Below are 15,823 nucleotides of genomic sequence, written 5' to 3'. Positions count from 1 at the left end.
GCACGATAAAAAAGAGATAAGAGCCCTCAAACTCTACCCCGTGAGCTCATTCCTCACCTGGTTTGTGTGAACAGAGGAACCTGAGCTCTGGCTCCGCATCCAGCTTGACTGTCACACCCTCCCCGTGGTCACCTGCTTCCCTTCCCTTCCTTCCGCTGTTCTCTTCCTCCTGTCTGTGGCTTGTCCCCGTCCTGCAGCTGGCACTGCCCTGGAGACTTTAGGAAAAGTAAGCTAAAACAGGTTAATCACGTTTGTAGGAGGGGGAGTAATTCTTCTACTCTGCTCCTTAAGTAACTTGGTAACCAAGATTAAGTTAAAAAGTTAAACAGAAGGGATTAGGATGGCTCTTCTCAAAAACAAACTGGCTTAAATCTTTCATAGAATAAATACTCCAGAGTGCCAGGGAGATGCCAATTAAAACTGGGCTGGGATTAGTAGACAGTGATTGCTGCTGACATTTTTCCTGGACTGTTCCCCAGTCAATTTTCTGCTTTGTCCAAATGGGTCTGATTTTTTTTCTTTTTGTGTCTTTTCTTGTTTTTGTTTTTTCTCAATGTCAGGTTGATATAAGGGACTGTTACCAAGGGACATATTAGCCTCCTCTCCTAAGCAGTATCAGGAACCTCTCATATCTCCTGGTTGAGTCAGCCCCACCTTTGGGGACCTTGGCCACAGCCCACAGAAGGCACAGACTAGGTGCCCAGCAGGTAGAATGTCTTTCATCCATCTGTCACCCCTTTCATCAAACTTTTTTTTTGTAGACGCAGAGTCTCACTCTGTCACCCAGTCTGGGGTGCGGTGGCACAATCATAGCTCACTGCAGAGCTCCTGGGGTTAAGCAATCCTCGTGCCTCAGCCTCCGGAGTAGCTGGGACTACAGGCAAGCAAGCAAGCACCACCACATGCAGCTAATTAAAAAATTTTAAAAATTTTTTTCTTTTTTGTAGAAATGGAGGCTTCACCATGTTTCCCAGGCTGGTCTCAAACTCGTGGTCTGATGTGATCCTCCCACAATGTTGAGATTACAGGTGTGAGCTACCATGCCTGGCCTGCCTCAAACTTTTGGATTCTGATATTGAACCCTTAAAATTCCAAATAGATGTGCTTGCCCTGGGCTGGAGTTGAGAGCAGTGATGCAGTACCTGGACAGGAGCTCCTGGCCTGCAGTTTTGATAGTTCTTCTAAGCGACAAGCCTCAGCTACATTTTAGGAGGAGTCAAAATGACCTTCCCCCTTTTTCTTGCCCAGCTCTCTAAAACTAGAGGTCCAGACACTATTTATCATGTTATAGAAGAAGAGGGTACAAGAGAGGGCATCCATAACTAAGCCCTTCCTCAGTGCCCCCAGTGGGATAAAAGTTGCATCTCAACCACCCAAGCTAAATTTTTTTAAAAGACGCCCCCAGTCGTTCATGGTAACAGATAACAGACTTTAACCTCCTTCCAGTGAAGTTGGAGTGGGATATCACTGGAGTGGTCAAACTGCATGGAAAACGAGCAGTTCCATGCCTAAGTTAGTAGCTGACTAGGAAACGTCCTACATAGGGAAATGCCACTTTCAAACTCTTTCCTCTACTTGTAAACAGAAACCAAAAAATAGTAGATAGCACTGTCCCTTGAAGACATTGTCTGAATACTCACCAATCCCCAACCCCCACACACCTGTTTATAAGGAACCAGTGGTGTTGATAAAGAGCCTGGGGGTTGCAGAATATTCTCTCCAGATGAGCGAGACCTGACAGCCAGCAGAGAAGTCCAGTGCAGTTTAGCCCACGTGAATTGAGCCACCTGCTAGACATGGGATAGGCGCCGGGGACATGGGACTCCTTGTAAGCAAACTTTGCAGTATTTTTGGTTGTCTGAATACAAGCTTACCTCCTGAATTTTGGGAAGGTTTAGAAGTGGAAAAATGAAGTTTATGGAGATTCCATGGGTGAAATAAGTGGAAACTATACGGAAAGACTCTCTAAAGGTGTCTCTTGTCCATTCTTCTACTCTAAGGAAAACGCAGGTAAAAAATGATAGTAATCAATCCTGTCCTTACTACTGCTGGGTGAAGGTGGCCTGATGACTTACTTCCTCCAGCAACCTAGTCGCATGTCTAATAATATTTACAACCAAAATGTTTGCCTTATTTTACCCAAATTCTCCTAAAGGTGCCCGGCAGAAGGAAAGTCCTCTCTCTTTCTTTCTCTCTCTCTCTCTCCTCTTTTTTTTTTTTTTTTTCGAGACAGAGTCTCACTCTGTCACCCAGGCTCTAGAGCGCAGTGGCGCAATCTTGGCTCACTGCAACCTCTGCCTCCCGGGTTCAAGGCATTCTCCTGCCTCAGCCTCCTGAGTAGCTAGGATTACAGGCATGTGCCACCACATCTGGCTAATTTTTTTGTATTTTTAGTAGAGACAGGGTTTCGCCATGTTGGCCAGACTGGTCTCGAACTCCTGACCTCAAGTGATCCACCCACCTCAGCCTCCCAAAGTGCTGGGATTACAGGCTCCTTTCCTCTTTCTCCTTTCCCTTTCTCCCCACCTTCTCTCCCCACCTCCTTCCCCTTAACTTATAACTTGTAGCCCTGTAATGACCAGATCAAGAAAGACTAAGGGTTCCAGGGAGAAATAAGGGGCCCCAGTGAGGGGCAGACATTTTGTCTCTCAACTCTTTCTCTTCAACTGGAATTAAGATCTGCCACTCTGTCTCTTTCCCAGAAAAGAGATGAGAACACGTGGGCTTGAACTCGTTTAGGTAGTTTTATTTCTATAGCAAACAGGGTATTTCTCTAAATTGAATTCGTTTCCAAGTGGAGCCTTTTTTTTTTTTTTTTCCCACCATTGGTTCTGTTGTCTTATCAGCACTTCCAAAAGTTTTATCTTCCCTCTGATCTTTTGGCCCCAGAGAACATCTCAGTGGGGAGCTACAGTCAACAATCATTGGGCCCAGTTCCCATTTCTCAAACCCCAATCCCATAATCCACGAATGTCAGGAGAGCAAAGGTCCTTGCCAGCCCAGCTGATTTAATCACTCCTGCTGCCCCTCACTGATACAGCGACCTTTTGTAACTTTTATGCAAGAGTTTGAGGACGCGTGTTCTGAACTCAAGGGGCGATAAACAGCAAGATTTGTCGGGTTCCTTGATCAGCTGCCAGCCTCAGGGCAAGTCAGACACGAGTCCTGGTGGTTTAGAACTATGTAAAAATTGAGGTGCCCACAGCCAACTTGGATTTTCTATAAATGGTATTCCAAGTCACGGAGCTCGGTGATGTTCCCATTAACAAGGCCCTTGAACTGTAGCCTCTCCCTAGAGCAAGCTAGTAACCTGTCATAACAGCCTTCATCAGCGCAATTCAGGGCCATCAGCATGACTAGAGGGTAAGCTGCTGGAGGGCTGGCTTTTGATAAGAATGTTGTACTTCATTACCCTGTGCACCCCTGGGTTGTCCAGCCAGCAAAGTGAGTGGGCTATGGAAAATGTCGGTGAATTTCCAGGCCTCCCCTTCCAGATAGATGGCTGTCTTTAGTCTTTGTAGACGGATGTTTCCATGGGGTCAGGCAGGTAGAATGGAGTCCAAGAGCAATGAGAACCAGACCCTGGTTAGGGCAGTGGCTCTCAATCAGGGATCATTTTACCTCCCCAAGGGACATTTGGCAATGTCTAGAGACGGTTTTTTGGTTGTCACAATGGAGGAAGTGCTACTGGCATTTAGTGGGTAGAGACCAAGGATTCTGCTCCTTTACAGTGCACAGGACAGCCCCCTGCAACAAGAAACTATGTGGCCCTAAATGTCAGTAGTGCCAAGGCTGAGAAACACTGAGTTAGGAGCTGATGCTTCTTCATCCAAAATGAGAGTCCCATGCTCAGGATCGCTGCCTTCCTCCTCAGTCCTCCCTTCCCTCTCCCAGGGAAGGGAGCTCCTTATTAACTCGTACAGAGACCTTTGGGTGAAGGATCAATCTCTAGACGCAAAACATGATAGAACCTCAGATCCAAAACTGAAGGGGGAATGGTCAACCAGTTCTTGCCTAACAATTTATTTGATTAAAATTTACTACTGAATCAAGTTGTTTCAGCAAATAGTCTAAAACAGGGGGATTTAACTTTGTTTATTCATTTTTAAAGCAGTAAAGCCTTTTTTTTTTTTTCAAATGAAATTTCACATGTAATGTTTGTATATGAATCAAATGAGAACAAAGCTACTCCATCTGGGATGAGGCTAGAGAGGGGGTCCAGATTCCAAGTCTTGCTCATCTCCCTGGGATATTCTTGAGACACACCCAAGATGCCCAGGGCTGCAAGAGCACAGTCCAGAAACCACCTTTTGGATTGTTTGTAAATCTCACTTCTTACTGATCCACTTCTCTTCAGTCAGGCACACACCAATGCCACATATCTTCATATCTTAGGCACATGAGTCAAATTCAGGATGGCTGATCTCAGAGCTTACATGTGAACTAACTGTCCTTTTTTCTTTCTTTCTTTTTTTCCCGGAGACAGCATCGCACTCTGTAGTCCTGTAGTCCCAGGCTGGAGTGCAGTGGCACATGACCATAGCTCACTGCATGCAGCCTAAAGCCCCTGGGCTCAAGTGATCCTCCGGCCTCAGCCTCCCAAGTAGCCGGGACTACAGGCCTGTGCCACCACACCTGGCTAATTTATCTTTTATTTTTTAGAGATGGGGTCTTGCTGTATATTGCCCAGGCTGGTCTCAAACTCCTGGGCTCAAGTGATCCTCCCACCTTGGCCTCCCAAAGTGCTGGGATTACAAGTGTGAGCCCCAGTCCCAACCGCACGCAGTGATTCCTATCTCCAACTACCCCAAGAACTTCTACTACCCAGTCAACTTAACACCAGTTACATCCCAGTTCAAGTTAAAGCTTTGAACTCCACTTGTATGGTTTTGTAATCATGGGTCTGGTCACTGCAGTTAAGTTCAATCTCCACCTTGGCAGTTTCCAGAACCCTCAGAGCTGCCTGGCTACACACCAGTGCAAACCACGCGCCAGGCATCGGTCCCCCAAGGAGCAGCTAGAATGTCACCCACCAAAGGATGGACTCACCATGTATTCACCATGCTCGTCTGCCAGTCCGGCTTTGGTCCCAGGGCTGTATGCTTGTACCTGCATTAGAGTCCGAGTACCTGCTGCTTCGATGTCAGGGTTGCATCCGGATGCTCAGTGGCAGTGACTATTCCTGCTATTCCGGTGAATGACTGCCCCTTTCCTTCCCTCGCAGGAGGCCTCGTGTGCTTACGTGCTGATCGTGACTGCTGTGTACTGGGTGTCGGAGGCAGTGCCTCTGGGAGCTGCAGCCCTGGTGCCGGCCTTCCTCTACCCATTCTTCGGAGTCCTCCGATCCAATGAGGTTAGACCGCTTGTAGCCCCACCCCCCTGCCTGGGTCCCTGCAGGGCCCCTGAAAGAGAGCCTCCAATGAAGGGAGATTCACTCAGCACTTGAGGATGAGGGGGCCTTGTCACCCACTGGAATGACCGCTTAACACTGAGCCTTGGCATCTGCAGTTCTAGACCCTGAATTCCTCTCCTTCCACCCATAATCCTCATCTCCTTCAAACTGGCTCAAAACTTGCCTCTTTCAGGAAGCCTTGCTTGATTAAACACATCCAGTTGCTCCCTCGGTCTGAAACCTTTTAGGAGCTGTGTGATTGATGCCGAAAACTCAGCTGCTGTTGACCTTTTTCAGTCTCTGGATGTCTGTTTCGATGATAAGCACACAAAGGCAGGAATCCGACCTCCCATTTTGGGGGCATCTCATTAGAAAGCTGAGCCTGTATCCAGTAGGTGCTCAATGAATGTTTGTTACAGAGAGACTTACCATGTTTCCCTGAGCCCTGACAATGTTTTCATCCACCCCTCCAAAAAACAACACTTCTGTTTCTTCTCCCCCGACTTAAGTTACCGCATGTTCTTTCTCTGCGCCTTCCCTAGAGTGAGCCCTCTCCATTCACTGTCTGTGGCATTCTCAAAAGCTCAAATGGAAATTGTCAGCAGGAAGCCCAGGTTGTGGCAAAATTTCAGAGCAAATGTTTAAGCCTGCCGTGAGTAGGGAAAAAGAAACAAAACAAAACAGCCAGAACCTGGGAGCAAAATGAATGATGATCTCATTCAGCAACACCTGGTTCCATTTGAACTGTCTCATTATTCACACCTGGTCTCTGCTTAGGGTTTCTGATGAAAAAGCCTGAATCGTAGAGACGGGGGTAAGGTTAGGGGCAGAGGCACAGAAGGAAGACGAAAGGAAGCTCATGTTTGAATGCCTACTGAGCGCCAGGCACTCTATCAGAAGTGCTACATTTGTTATGTAATACTCCCAAGAGCTCTACAAGGCACATGCTAGTATTTCCATTTTACAGCTAAGCTCAGAGAATTAAGAGACTCACCCCAAATCACAAAGCTGAATCTAAGTAGCAGAATTAGATTCAAACCTGTAACTATTAGATTTCAAAGTGTATACACTTGATCACTACACCATAAGCAAAAGACTCCATAAAGTGGTATGTGGCTTCATGGCACTGTGAACACATGGAGTTATTACTAAGAACTGTGAGTCTTTCGCTTCTGTGATATGAGGAAGAACGGAGCTGGGCCTATGGATGCTTTAATAGACAACAGAACTTTCCAAAAGTAGAATTAGGCAATTCTCCAACAGTTGTATTTGACTGCAAATGAACACTTTGTCTTTCTACTGGATAGATTTAACTGACTAGTTTTTTGTTTGCTTTTAGGTTCCTTTTCTTTCTTTCTCTCTCTCTCCCCACCCCCCCTTCCCCTGTCTCTCTCTCTCTCTCTCTCCTCTCTCTCTCTCTCCTTCTTCTTTGTATCTATCTATTTATCTATACACATATATATGTGTGGGTGTGGCTATCTATCTACACACACACACACACATATATATATAGTGGGCATTGCATAGCCATAGCCTCAGGCTCACCAAAAAGAATAGAATCCCCAAAGCTCTCAGCAGTGCTTTCATTCCTGGAGATGGGTACAACCCCAATATCCTGGGGACTCATGTAAAAGCTAATCTGTGACCAGAATCACCAGGCAGTTGTTCTAATTGCCCCCGTTCTTTTGTGAAAAAAAAGAATAGGTAATATGGGGTTTTGTATCTGCCTAAAGAAAAAAGCAACCTAAAATGTGACTTTTCTTACGAGAGCTCTACAAGCTTGTTCTCCAGGCTTCTCTTTAAAATTGTGAAATTAAAACCAGCAAGGGCAGGGGTTGAAAGTAGAGGGTAGAGGGAAAAAATGACGTTTAGAAAGAACTGAATCCTAAATAACATTTTAAAGTGAGAAAACTATTAATTGAGAAACCTAATCTTTGTGTTTCACTATAGGCAGCCCAAAAGCCAACAGCATGCCTTAGCTTTCAAGCAGACAGTGTCTCTATTTCTCCAAGGGCACAGCAGAGATGTTGCCGGGCAACAGTTATCCGAGGGACGCCCCTTTGTCCATAAGGAGAGTCTGCAGAGGCAGTTGCTTGGGAGGGTAACAGGACTCTGTGAGAAGTAAAGGAAGACAGTCCAGGGAGGGGCTGTGTGTCCCTATTGCTGGGGGCTTGAGGAGCCAGAAAGCATGTCTTATCATTTGAGGTGAAAAATCCTAATCCACCTGCCTGGTGACATGGCTTTGGCTGATGATGATATTTAGTAGTTGGGCTACAGGGAGCAGCTTAGTCCAAATATAGTCTGTTTAGCTGAACTTCTTAGCTCAGATTGGAGGGAAATGCCAGTAAGGCAGAGCACATGGGTTATAGCCCTTTCTGAGCCAGTTAACTTTGCAGAAAAAACACCTATTCCACAACCACCTGTGCACCACTGTGATACCAGAATGTGCCATGGCTCATAGGGGGAAGCTGGGCTGGTGCTCTTTAGGAGCCCCCAAATCCTTGTCATTCCCCAAACCCACCTACTTCTTGACCATCCTCTTACTGCGACTTGGGTTATTCTTCCACTTTGGAAAGTTCTCTCCCATTCCTTTGACCTTTAAAGCCCTACTCAATTACTTTCTTTGGTGAAGCCCTTTCAATGACCAAAGGCTGAAAGTATTGATCCCTTCTCTTTGAGTCTATTTGATGTCTTTATCTTTTAAATGGTGCATCAGATACACCAGATGTAAACTTTTCATAGACATGTGCTCTCCCCACCAAGGTTCATGCTCTCTGGGATGTACAATGTCTATGGCCTATCTAGCCCAGCGCCATCCCTGCATCAGACCTCTATTCACGGCTCTTGATTGCAGTGTTTCTTGACAATGTGTCAGTAATGTCATCTTCAGTGAGGGAAGGAAGGCACGTGAATAGGATCAGTGTGACTCTGGGACTGTGGCTGTGTTCCCTCATGTTATTCATTCAACATGTAGAAAAACATATTTTCTGAGTTCTAGATCTACCAGGTGCAACATGGGATGATACAGGTACCCTGAGGGTGACAAAAATAAACGAAATGTCATCTCTCCCCTCTTGAGTCTCATATCTGAGCTCTCACTGTCTGAAGCTAGATATGTTCTGCAGTTTCTCCAGAGAAACAGAACCAAGAGGAGACTAGTGCGCATGCGTGTGTGTGTGTGTGCGTGTGTGTGTGTGTGTGGGAATTGGCTCACTTGATTAATTATGGAGACTAAGACATCCCATGAGCTGCCACCTGCAAGCAGGAGACCCAGGAGAACTGGTGCTGTCACTCTGTGCGAGTCCAAAGGCCTGAGAACCAGCGAAGCCAATGGTGTAGATTCCAGTCCCAGGGCAGGAGATAAGAGATGTCCCAGCCCAGGTAGTGAGACTGGAAAAAGCAGGCAAATTCCCGTTTCCTCCACCTTTTGTTCTAGTTAGGCCCTCGACAGATTGGATGATGTCTGTCCACATGGTGGAGGGCAATCCACTGATTCAAATGCCAATCTCATCCAGGAACACCCAGAAGCAATGCTTAACCTGGGCACCCCGTAGTCCACCCAGGTTGACATGCAAAGTTAACCATCACAAGTACATATAAATGGTCCATTTTTACAGTGATGGTTTGTCAGCCAGTGGGTATTAGGAGTTGTGTGCGAAGCTCAGACTCAGGTGCTAATAAGAGATACAAAATGACAGAAGGGCTCCTGACCTGGAGAAGTTTCTATTTTAATAGAGAGAAAGTATAAACCATGTGGAAAAATACAGAATGCCCTATGCAGTGATGCCTCGATTTCTGGCATTGTGGAGGATTTATACCACTCCTCAAGAGGGGATGTTCTAGATAAATAAAATTTACACTGCCAACTGCCCAAACTTCATGTTGACCAATTTTTGATTACAGTCCTTCTAATGGGTTTTATAATTTCCTTGGTCTTTTAAACAGAAGTTATTAAATCTAATTTAACTTTTTCCTTGGAGCCTTCAAAATTTCCAGGGGGAAAGAAAGAATTTCTCACTCGGAGGAGCCAGAGTGGGCTCCATGAGAAAGCACAACTGAGTAACTTGAGGGTTGGGTGAACAGCTGAACCTTAAGAATCTTGAATAACATGTTGGCACCAGACTGGGGTGAGATTGCAGTTGAAAATATAAAAGGCACATTATCAGATTTGCAGATGGCTAAGTTGGATGTGCTAGCTGGCTAATGTATGGTGCTAATGTACGGTGGCAGAATGAGACATGTGGACAGGAAGAGACAATGGACTGAAACTGACAAAATGAAGTCTAATAAGGATAAATGCCAGCAGTTCATGCGAAAAAGACCCTTGGCTTTCAGCTAAGTACAGGCTCAGCATGAGTCACCATCAGTCCAACGTGGCTGCCAAATTCCGAGTGTTTACCATACGCCAGGCACTGTGGGAGGTCATTTACACACACTATATAACTCAATCCTCTGTGAAGGAGCTATTATTTTTATCTTCATTTTAAAGAGGAGGAAACTGAAGTTCAGAGGTTAAGTAACTTACTTACCCGAGATTATGCAGCTACTAAGTGGTGGAGCCAGGACTTGAATCCAAGATTGAACGATTCCAGAACTTGAGCTCTTAACCCCTAGGCAATGTGACCAAAATCCTCTGTTGAATTAATAAATTGTGGGCTAGGCACGGTGGTTCACGCCTGTAATCCTAGCACTTTGGGAGGCCGAGGCGGGGGGATCACCTGAGGTCAGGAGTTCGAGACCAGCCTGGCCAGCATGGTGAAAACCTGTCTCTACCAAAAATAAAATAAAATAAAAAATTAGCAGGGTGTGGTGGTACATGCCTGTAGTCCCAGCTACTCAGGAGGCTGAGGCAAGAGAATCTGTTGAACCCGGGAGGCGGAGGTTGCAGTGAACTGAGATCATACCACTGCACTCCAGCCTGGATGACAGAGTGAGACTCCATCTCAAAAAAAAATTTTTTTAATTTTAAAAATTAATAAATGATGTGTCCAGTGCATCAAATTCTGGATAAGGAGCTCATCCAGAGGTGGGTGGCCAGGATGTCAAAAAGCTGGAACCTGAGTCACATGAGGAATGAAGAGAAGACTTAAGGGGACATAAGTCCAGGCTTCCATGAGTCCAGGCTTCCATGGCTCCACACTCCAAGCCCAAAGTGTCACACCAGAACCAGAGTCAGAGCACCATAAAGAAATTCCCCGTTCTGTATAAAGGAAAACTCTGAAATGAGTTGCCATGTGTGGTCCTTGTGTTCCCGTCCCTAAAAGTCTGAGCCAAATGACCATGCCAGATACACTAGACATAGACTTTGTGCCTTGGGAGATGGGTCGGACTCTAAGGTCCCTCTATGATCTTGTGAGCATCCAGCTGATGCTTCCTTTGCTGATACACAGGGCTTAGCCCTGCATTTTAGGTTTGTGTTTGTCTGTTTTTGTTTTGGCTCCACTGTGACTCTCACTTACTGTCATTATATCTGCCTCTGAAGTCCTCCAAGCCCCTTCTAAAGCGTTGCTCCCAAAGTTTATAGCCTGGGCATGATACCTGTGTCAATCAAGTTAGCTAAGATTTACTGTCTGTAGGAGAATGGCATAGAGGTGGGCACTGCAGGGCTCTCTGGTGGAGTAGAAAGCATGGGTTGGATGTTGGGGATTGGGAACACACAGCTCTCCAGGAGGCCCAGGGTTAGGGTGCACTTCAGGGAGTAATTGCATGTGCTCTTTATCTCTATCCTTTCCCCAGTGCGCACACACACTCACATACACACTCATACACACTCACCCACTCATACACACTAATACACATTCACACACATTCACAGACACACTCATACACACACACGCTCACACTCATGCACACTCATACACACTCACCCACTCATACACACTCATACACATTCACACACATTCACAGACACACTCATACACACACTCACACTCATACACACTCATACACACACGCTCACACTCATACACATACACATTCACAGACACACTCATACACATACACACGCTCACATGCTCACACTCATACACACACGTTCACACATACATACACAACACTCACACACATACACATACACTCATACACATGCTCACATATACATACACTCACACTCACAGGCACACTCATATACATACATAAGCTCACATATGCATACACTCACACACACTCATACTCATACACACTCATACACATGCTCACACATACACTCACATATACATACACACACTCACATACACACTCATGCACACACTTACACATACACTCACACACTCGTACACACATACCCATATACACACATATACACTCACAGACACACACATACATATTCATACACACATTCACATGCATACACATATAAACTCATACACACATACACATACACTTATACACACACATACACACACATTCACACACTCACACAAATACCCTCACACACACATACATTCACACTCATACACACTCACATACACACAAATACACACATATAGACACACATATACACACACACATTTTCACATACACACTCTCACACACACACTCTCACCTGGGCCCAGACAGCGGTCTCTGGCCCTGTGCTGCAGGCCTCGGGCCGGTCTCACTCCGCTTCCAGGCTGCAGGGGCAGGAGAGGAGTCCAGGCCGTGGCCACTGGGATAACCAGCCTCTGCCGCCCAGTGCCACTGGAGTCGGCTGTCATGAATCCGCTTCCCTGCTGGGTCCTGATCTTTCTGACCCGCCAGATTCCTGCCCTCTGACTTGTTACCCTGACTTTCTCTGTTTGTTCAAGCCTGGGGGCATTCCACAAAGCACTCTCAGCTCTGCCTTTCCCACCTTTCCTCGCCATGGAGGCTGACCAGCCCTCTGCATGCGGGCCCGTGCGCATGTGGGCTGGACATCCAGCTGGCCACCTGCCTGAACCCCAGGCTGCCTTCACCCTGAGCCACCCAGATGCAGCCCAGGGCTGGGCTCCACACTGGGCTTTCAGTGGGAGCCTACAGACCTTGCAGTCTTTCGAGACCAAGCTAATGTTTCTGTGGGGAGGAGCAGCTCCCTCTGAGCCACCACCTGACCAGCAGCCCCTTGGCTCGTGGCTCAGAGCCCAGCCCCCTGCCTCAGCTTCCCCATCTGGGTAGTTCATACAGTCCCAAAGAAGAAACTGGGGCAGGGTTGGTGGTGGGTATGAATCAGTGTCTCCAGTCATGCAGGAGTTGGGCCAGCTTCTGGGTCATGCCAGCACCCATCTGGGTCTCTCTACTTTAGACTTCTCTAGGGCAGGATTTGCAAAGAATGTTTTTTTAAGCAACGAAAACTTTTCTTTAAACCAAATCTTAGAAGACTCAATATATAAAACAGATGGAACCAGGAATGCAAATCAGGTGATGAGAAGGGTGTCTGAGCCCCTGCTGGGGGCTTACCCAGCAGAAACAGCATTCCTGCCCCCAGGGAAGGTGGAGAGGAGACACTGCTGGCCTGGCTGCGCTGCTTGGACACTAACTGGAATGGAGTCCTGGGGGGCTTCAGCCCTGGCGGGGCTTAGCCTAGCACTGAGTGGGAGCCAGGCCAGGTATCTGCTCCCAGGGTTCAGAGAATTTCACTGCAAAATTGTTCAGATGAGGCTGGGCACGGTGGCTCACACCTGTAATCCCAGTACTTTGGGAGGCCAAGGCGGACAGATCACTTCAGGGGAGGAGTTCAAGACCAGCCTGACCAACATGGCAAAACCCAGTCTCTACTAAAAATACAAAATTAGCCGGACGCAGTGGTGGGTGGGTGCCTGGAGTCCCAGCTACTGGGGAGGCTGAGGCAGGAGAATCGCTTCAATCTGAGAGGCTGAGGTTGCAGTTAGCCAAGATCATGTTACTGCACTCCAGCCTAAGCAACACAGTGAGACTCTGTCTCAAAAAATACATAAAATTTAAAAAAAAATACAATTAAAACAAGTAAGAGCCCACCTGCATTATCTTACATGTAAAGCCCATGTCACAGCAGATTAAATTAACTATGTAGCATCACTATTGGCCCTTTAAAGAATTGGTGACAGAGGTACAGAGGTTCATTAGCTTGTCCAATAGCAGGTAGCTCGTCTGAACTTCATAGCCCAAGATTGCTATAGCTATTCCTTGTCAAGGTGACGTCCTTGAGCCCATCTTTCCTATAACACAGTCCAGAAACACCTCTGCTCTCCAAGTTCAGTGATGTGGCATACTGAGAAAAACCACAGAGCAGAAAAGCAGAAAAAGCAATCAAACCACCAATGCAAACGTCCTAACATCCATGCACTTTACTCCTGGGGAGGAACAGCCACTTAGAATCTAACTTCTCTTTACAAATGACTCTAACAAGCTTCGTTATCTGGCTTCCCAGCTCACAGGATATGAGTCTGGGAAATTAGAAAACGGGGAAGGGAATGCTCATGGCAAACATCCTCACATTGGGAAACTGCAGCCACCTAAGAATGAGACGGAAAACCAGCAAAACGCAGACCCAAGGACCAGAGAAGGACCAGCAGCCTGGACAGCTAGTCAAGGGCAAGGGCGATAAGGGGCTCCCTGGGCTGAGGCTATGATGGGGAGAGTTGGCATGTGTCTCACAAGAAGCTGGGGAGAGTTGGCATGTGTCTCACAAGAAGCTGGGGAGAGTTGGCACGTGTCTCACAAGAAGCCGGGGAGAATGCACGGGCTCTGTTGATAAAGGCAGGAAATCTGCAGCACACTCTAGAAAACAATTATAGTCATCCTCAAGAATCCTGGAAGTCTGGTGTTCCCTGGGAGGTTCTGAATAACCCAGGTGTTATTGTGAAAGAAAAATCAATGGGCTAGAAAACTAACAAACAGCACCACTGAACAGAATTTTAATTTCTGAAATGAAAAAGCCCTGTGGCTTTGCTCTGTGCATGGATGAGCCCACTCTGTGTGCTAATGGCCTCAAACCAGGTCAGCCTTTAGATGGAGTACTTCCTAACAGGAAGAGTCACCAGGGATCCTGGCCATCAATGTGGCAGGCCATGCCAGCTGGTTTGCACGTGTCATTTAATAACCTCATGAGGTAGGGACTCACAAAACCTTCCTTTTTGTTGTTGTTTTTTAGATGAGAACGTGAAGCCCAGAGAGGCCGAATAACTTGTTTAGGGGTCACGCAGTAGAGTCCTGGCTGACTCCAGAGTCCTCCCTCTTCCCCACTCAGTGACGTTACCTCTGTAATTACAAACCATATCCTGAGCCCCAGGCCATGTCTCCCGAGCACATGGTATCACTTAGGAGGGAGCAGGAAAGACATGAGAATAAAGCTGAGCCCACCAAACCCCCAGCACAGAGCCAATATCCCACTGAAGCTGGGCCTGGAGCTCAGACTGGCTCTGGCCGGGGCATTTAAGGCCAATGTCAGGACTGAGATTATAAATGAAGATTAAAAATGTGTACCAGTGGGCTGGGTGCAGTGGTTCTTGCCTGTGATCCCAGCACTTTGGGAGAGACTCAGATGAGCAGATCACTTGAGGTCAGGAGTTTAAGACCAGCCTGGCCAACGTGGTTAAAGCTCATGCCTACTGAAAAAAAAAAAAAAAAAAAAAATCCAAAAAAAGTAGGCAGGTGTAGTGGTTTCACTGAGGTGATTTCCTTAGTTTTTCTAAGCACCTGTAGCTCCAGCTACTTGGGAGGCTGAGGCAGGAGAATTGAACTCAGGAGGCAGAGGTTGCAGTGAGCTGAGATTTCGCCACTGTACTCCAGCCTGGGCTGCAGAACAACTCTCTGTCTCAAAAAAACAAAAACAAACAAACAAACAAAAAACCCGACAAGCAATGTGTGCCAGCTCATGCTGTCTGGGAGACCAAGAAAATCCCCTTAGAGTTGAATCAGATGGGGGGTTTCCAGCCAGCTCACGGTGTGGCAGGCGGTCTAGGAGGCTTCGGATTCAGATGGCCCTGCATTGATATCCTGCCTCTGCCCTTACGCTATGACCTGAGAGATGCTCCTTAAACCCTCAGTTTCCTCATCAGTAAACTGAGATACGGATAGTGCTGCTTCATAGGACTTGTTGTGGAGTTCAAATTAGAAAGTGAATGCAACAAGCAAAATGCCGACACTAGAAGCCTCTCCATATTCTTGGTTCCTTTCCTCTGCCTCCAAGTGGAACCCAGAGAAAGTGGCCTACCTGTCATTTAGGCACTGAGTCTCCTAAAAGGCCATCACAGCCAAACCGCTGTTCTAGAATGGGATATGCTAAAGAGGCAGAAAACGTAGCTGTTGTCAGTCAGTCCCTGGGGAAAGTAACCCCAGTTGCACTGACTGAAAAAGCTTCGCAGGGCTGTGTCATGGGGTTGGTGGAAAGACCATCTCCCACAACAGTCCCGCATCTTCTGTGGGTTTCTCTCCTCGGTAGACAAGAAAATAAAGCTCCGGTTGTGCGACAAAGCCAACTCCTGGAAGCCTGGGAAA

General features: G+C 46.9%; 1 protein-coding gene and 1 long non-coding RNA gene across 6 annotated transcripts in view; one reads left to right on the top strand and one right to left on the bottom strand.

Annotated features, from left to right (window-relative positions):
- LOC141409935 (uncharacterized) overlaps positions 1-15,823 on the bottom strand; it is a 250,137-nt gene that overhangs the window by 201,816 nt on the left and 32,498 nt on the right. The gene's annotated exons all lie outside the window — the stretch shown is intronic.
- SLC13A4 (solute carrier family 13 member 4) overlaps positions 1-15,823 on the top strand; it is a 46,799-nt gene that overhangs the window by 1,465 nt on the left and 29,511 nt on the right. For both annotated transcript variants that reach the window (XM_005550864.5, XM_005550863.5), the window contains exon 2: positions 5,225-5,353. In XM_005550864.5, the coding sequence (XP_005550921.1) occupies positions 5,225-5,353 (129 nt within the window). The remainder of the gene's footprint in view (positions 1-5,224; positions 5,354-15,823) is intronic.

This window comes from Macaca fascicularis, chromosome 3, assembly GCF_037993035.2.
Source record: "Macaca fascicularis isolate 582-1 chromosome 3, T2T-MFA8v1.1".
Taxonomy (NCBI): Eukaryota; Metazoa; Chordata; class Mammalia; order Primates; family Cercopithecidae; genus Macaca; species Macaca fascicularis.
The sequence above is the reverse complement of the archived record's forward strand: the minus strand, read 5'-3'. Positions and strand labels throughout refer to the sequence as shown.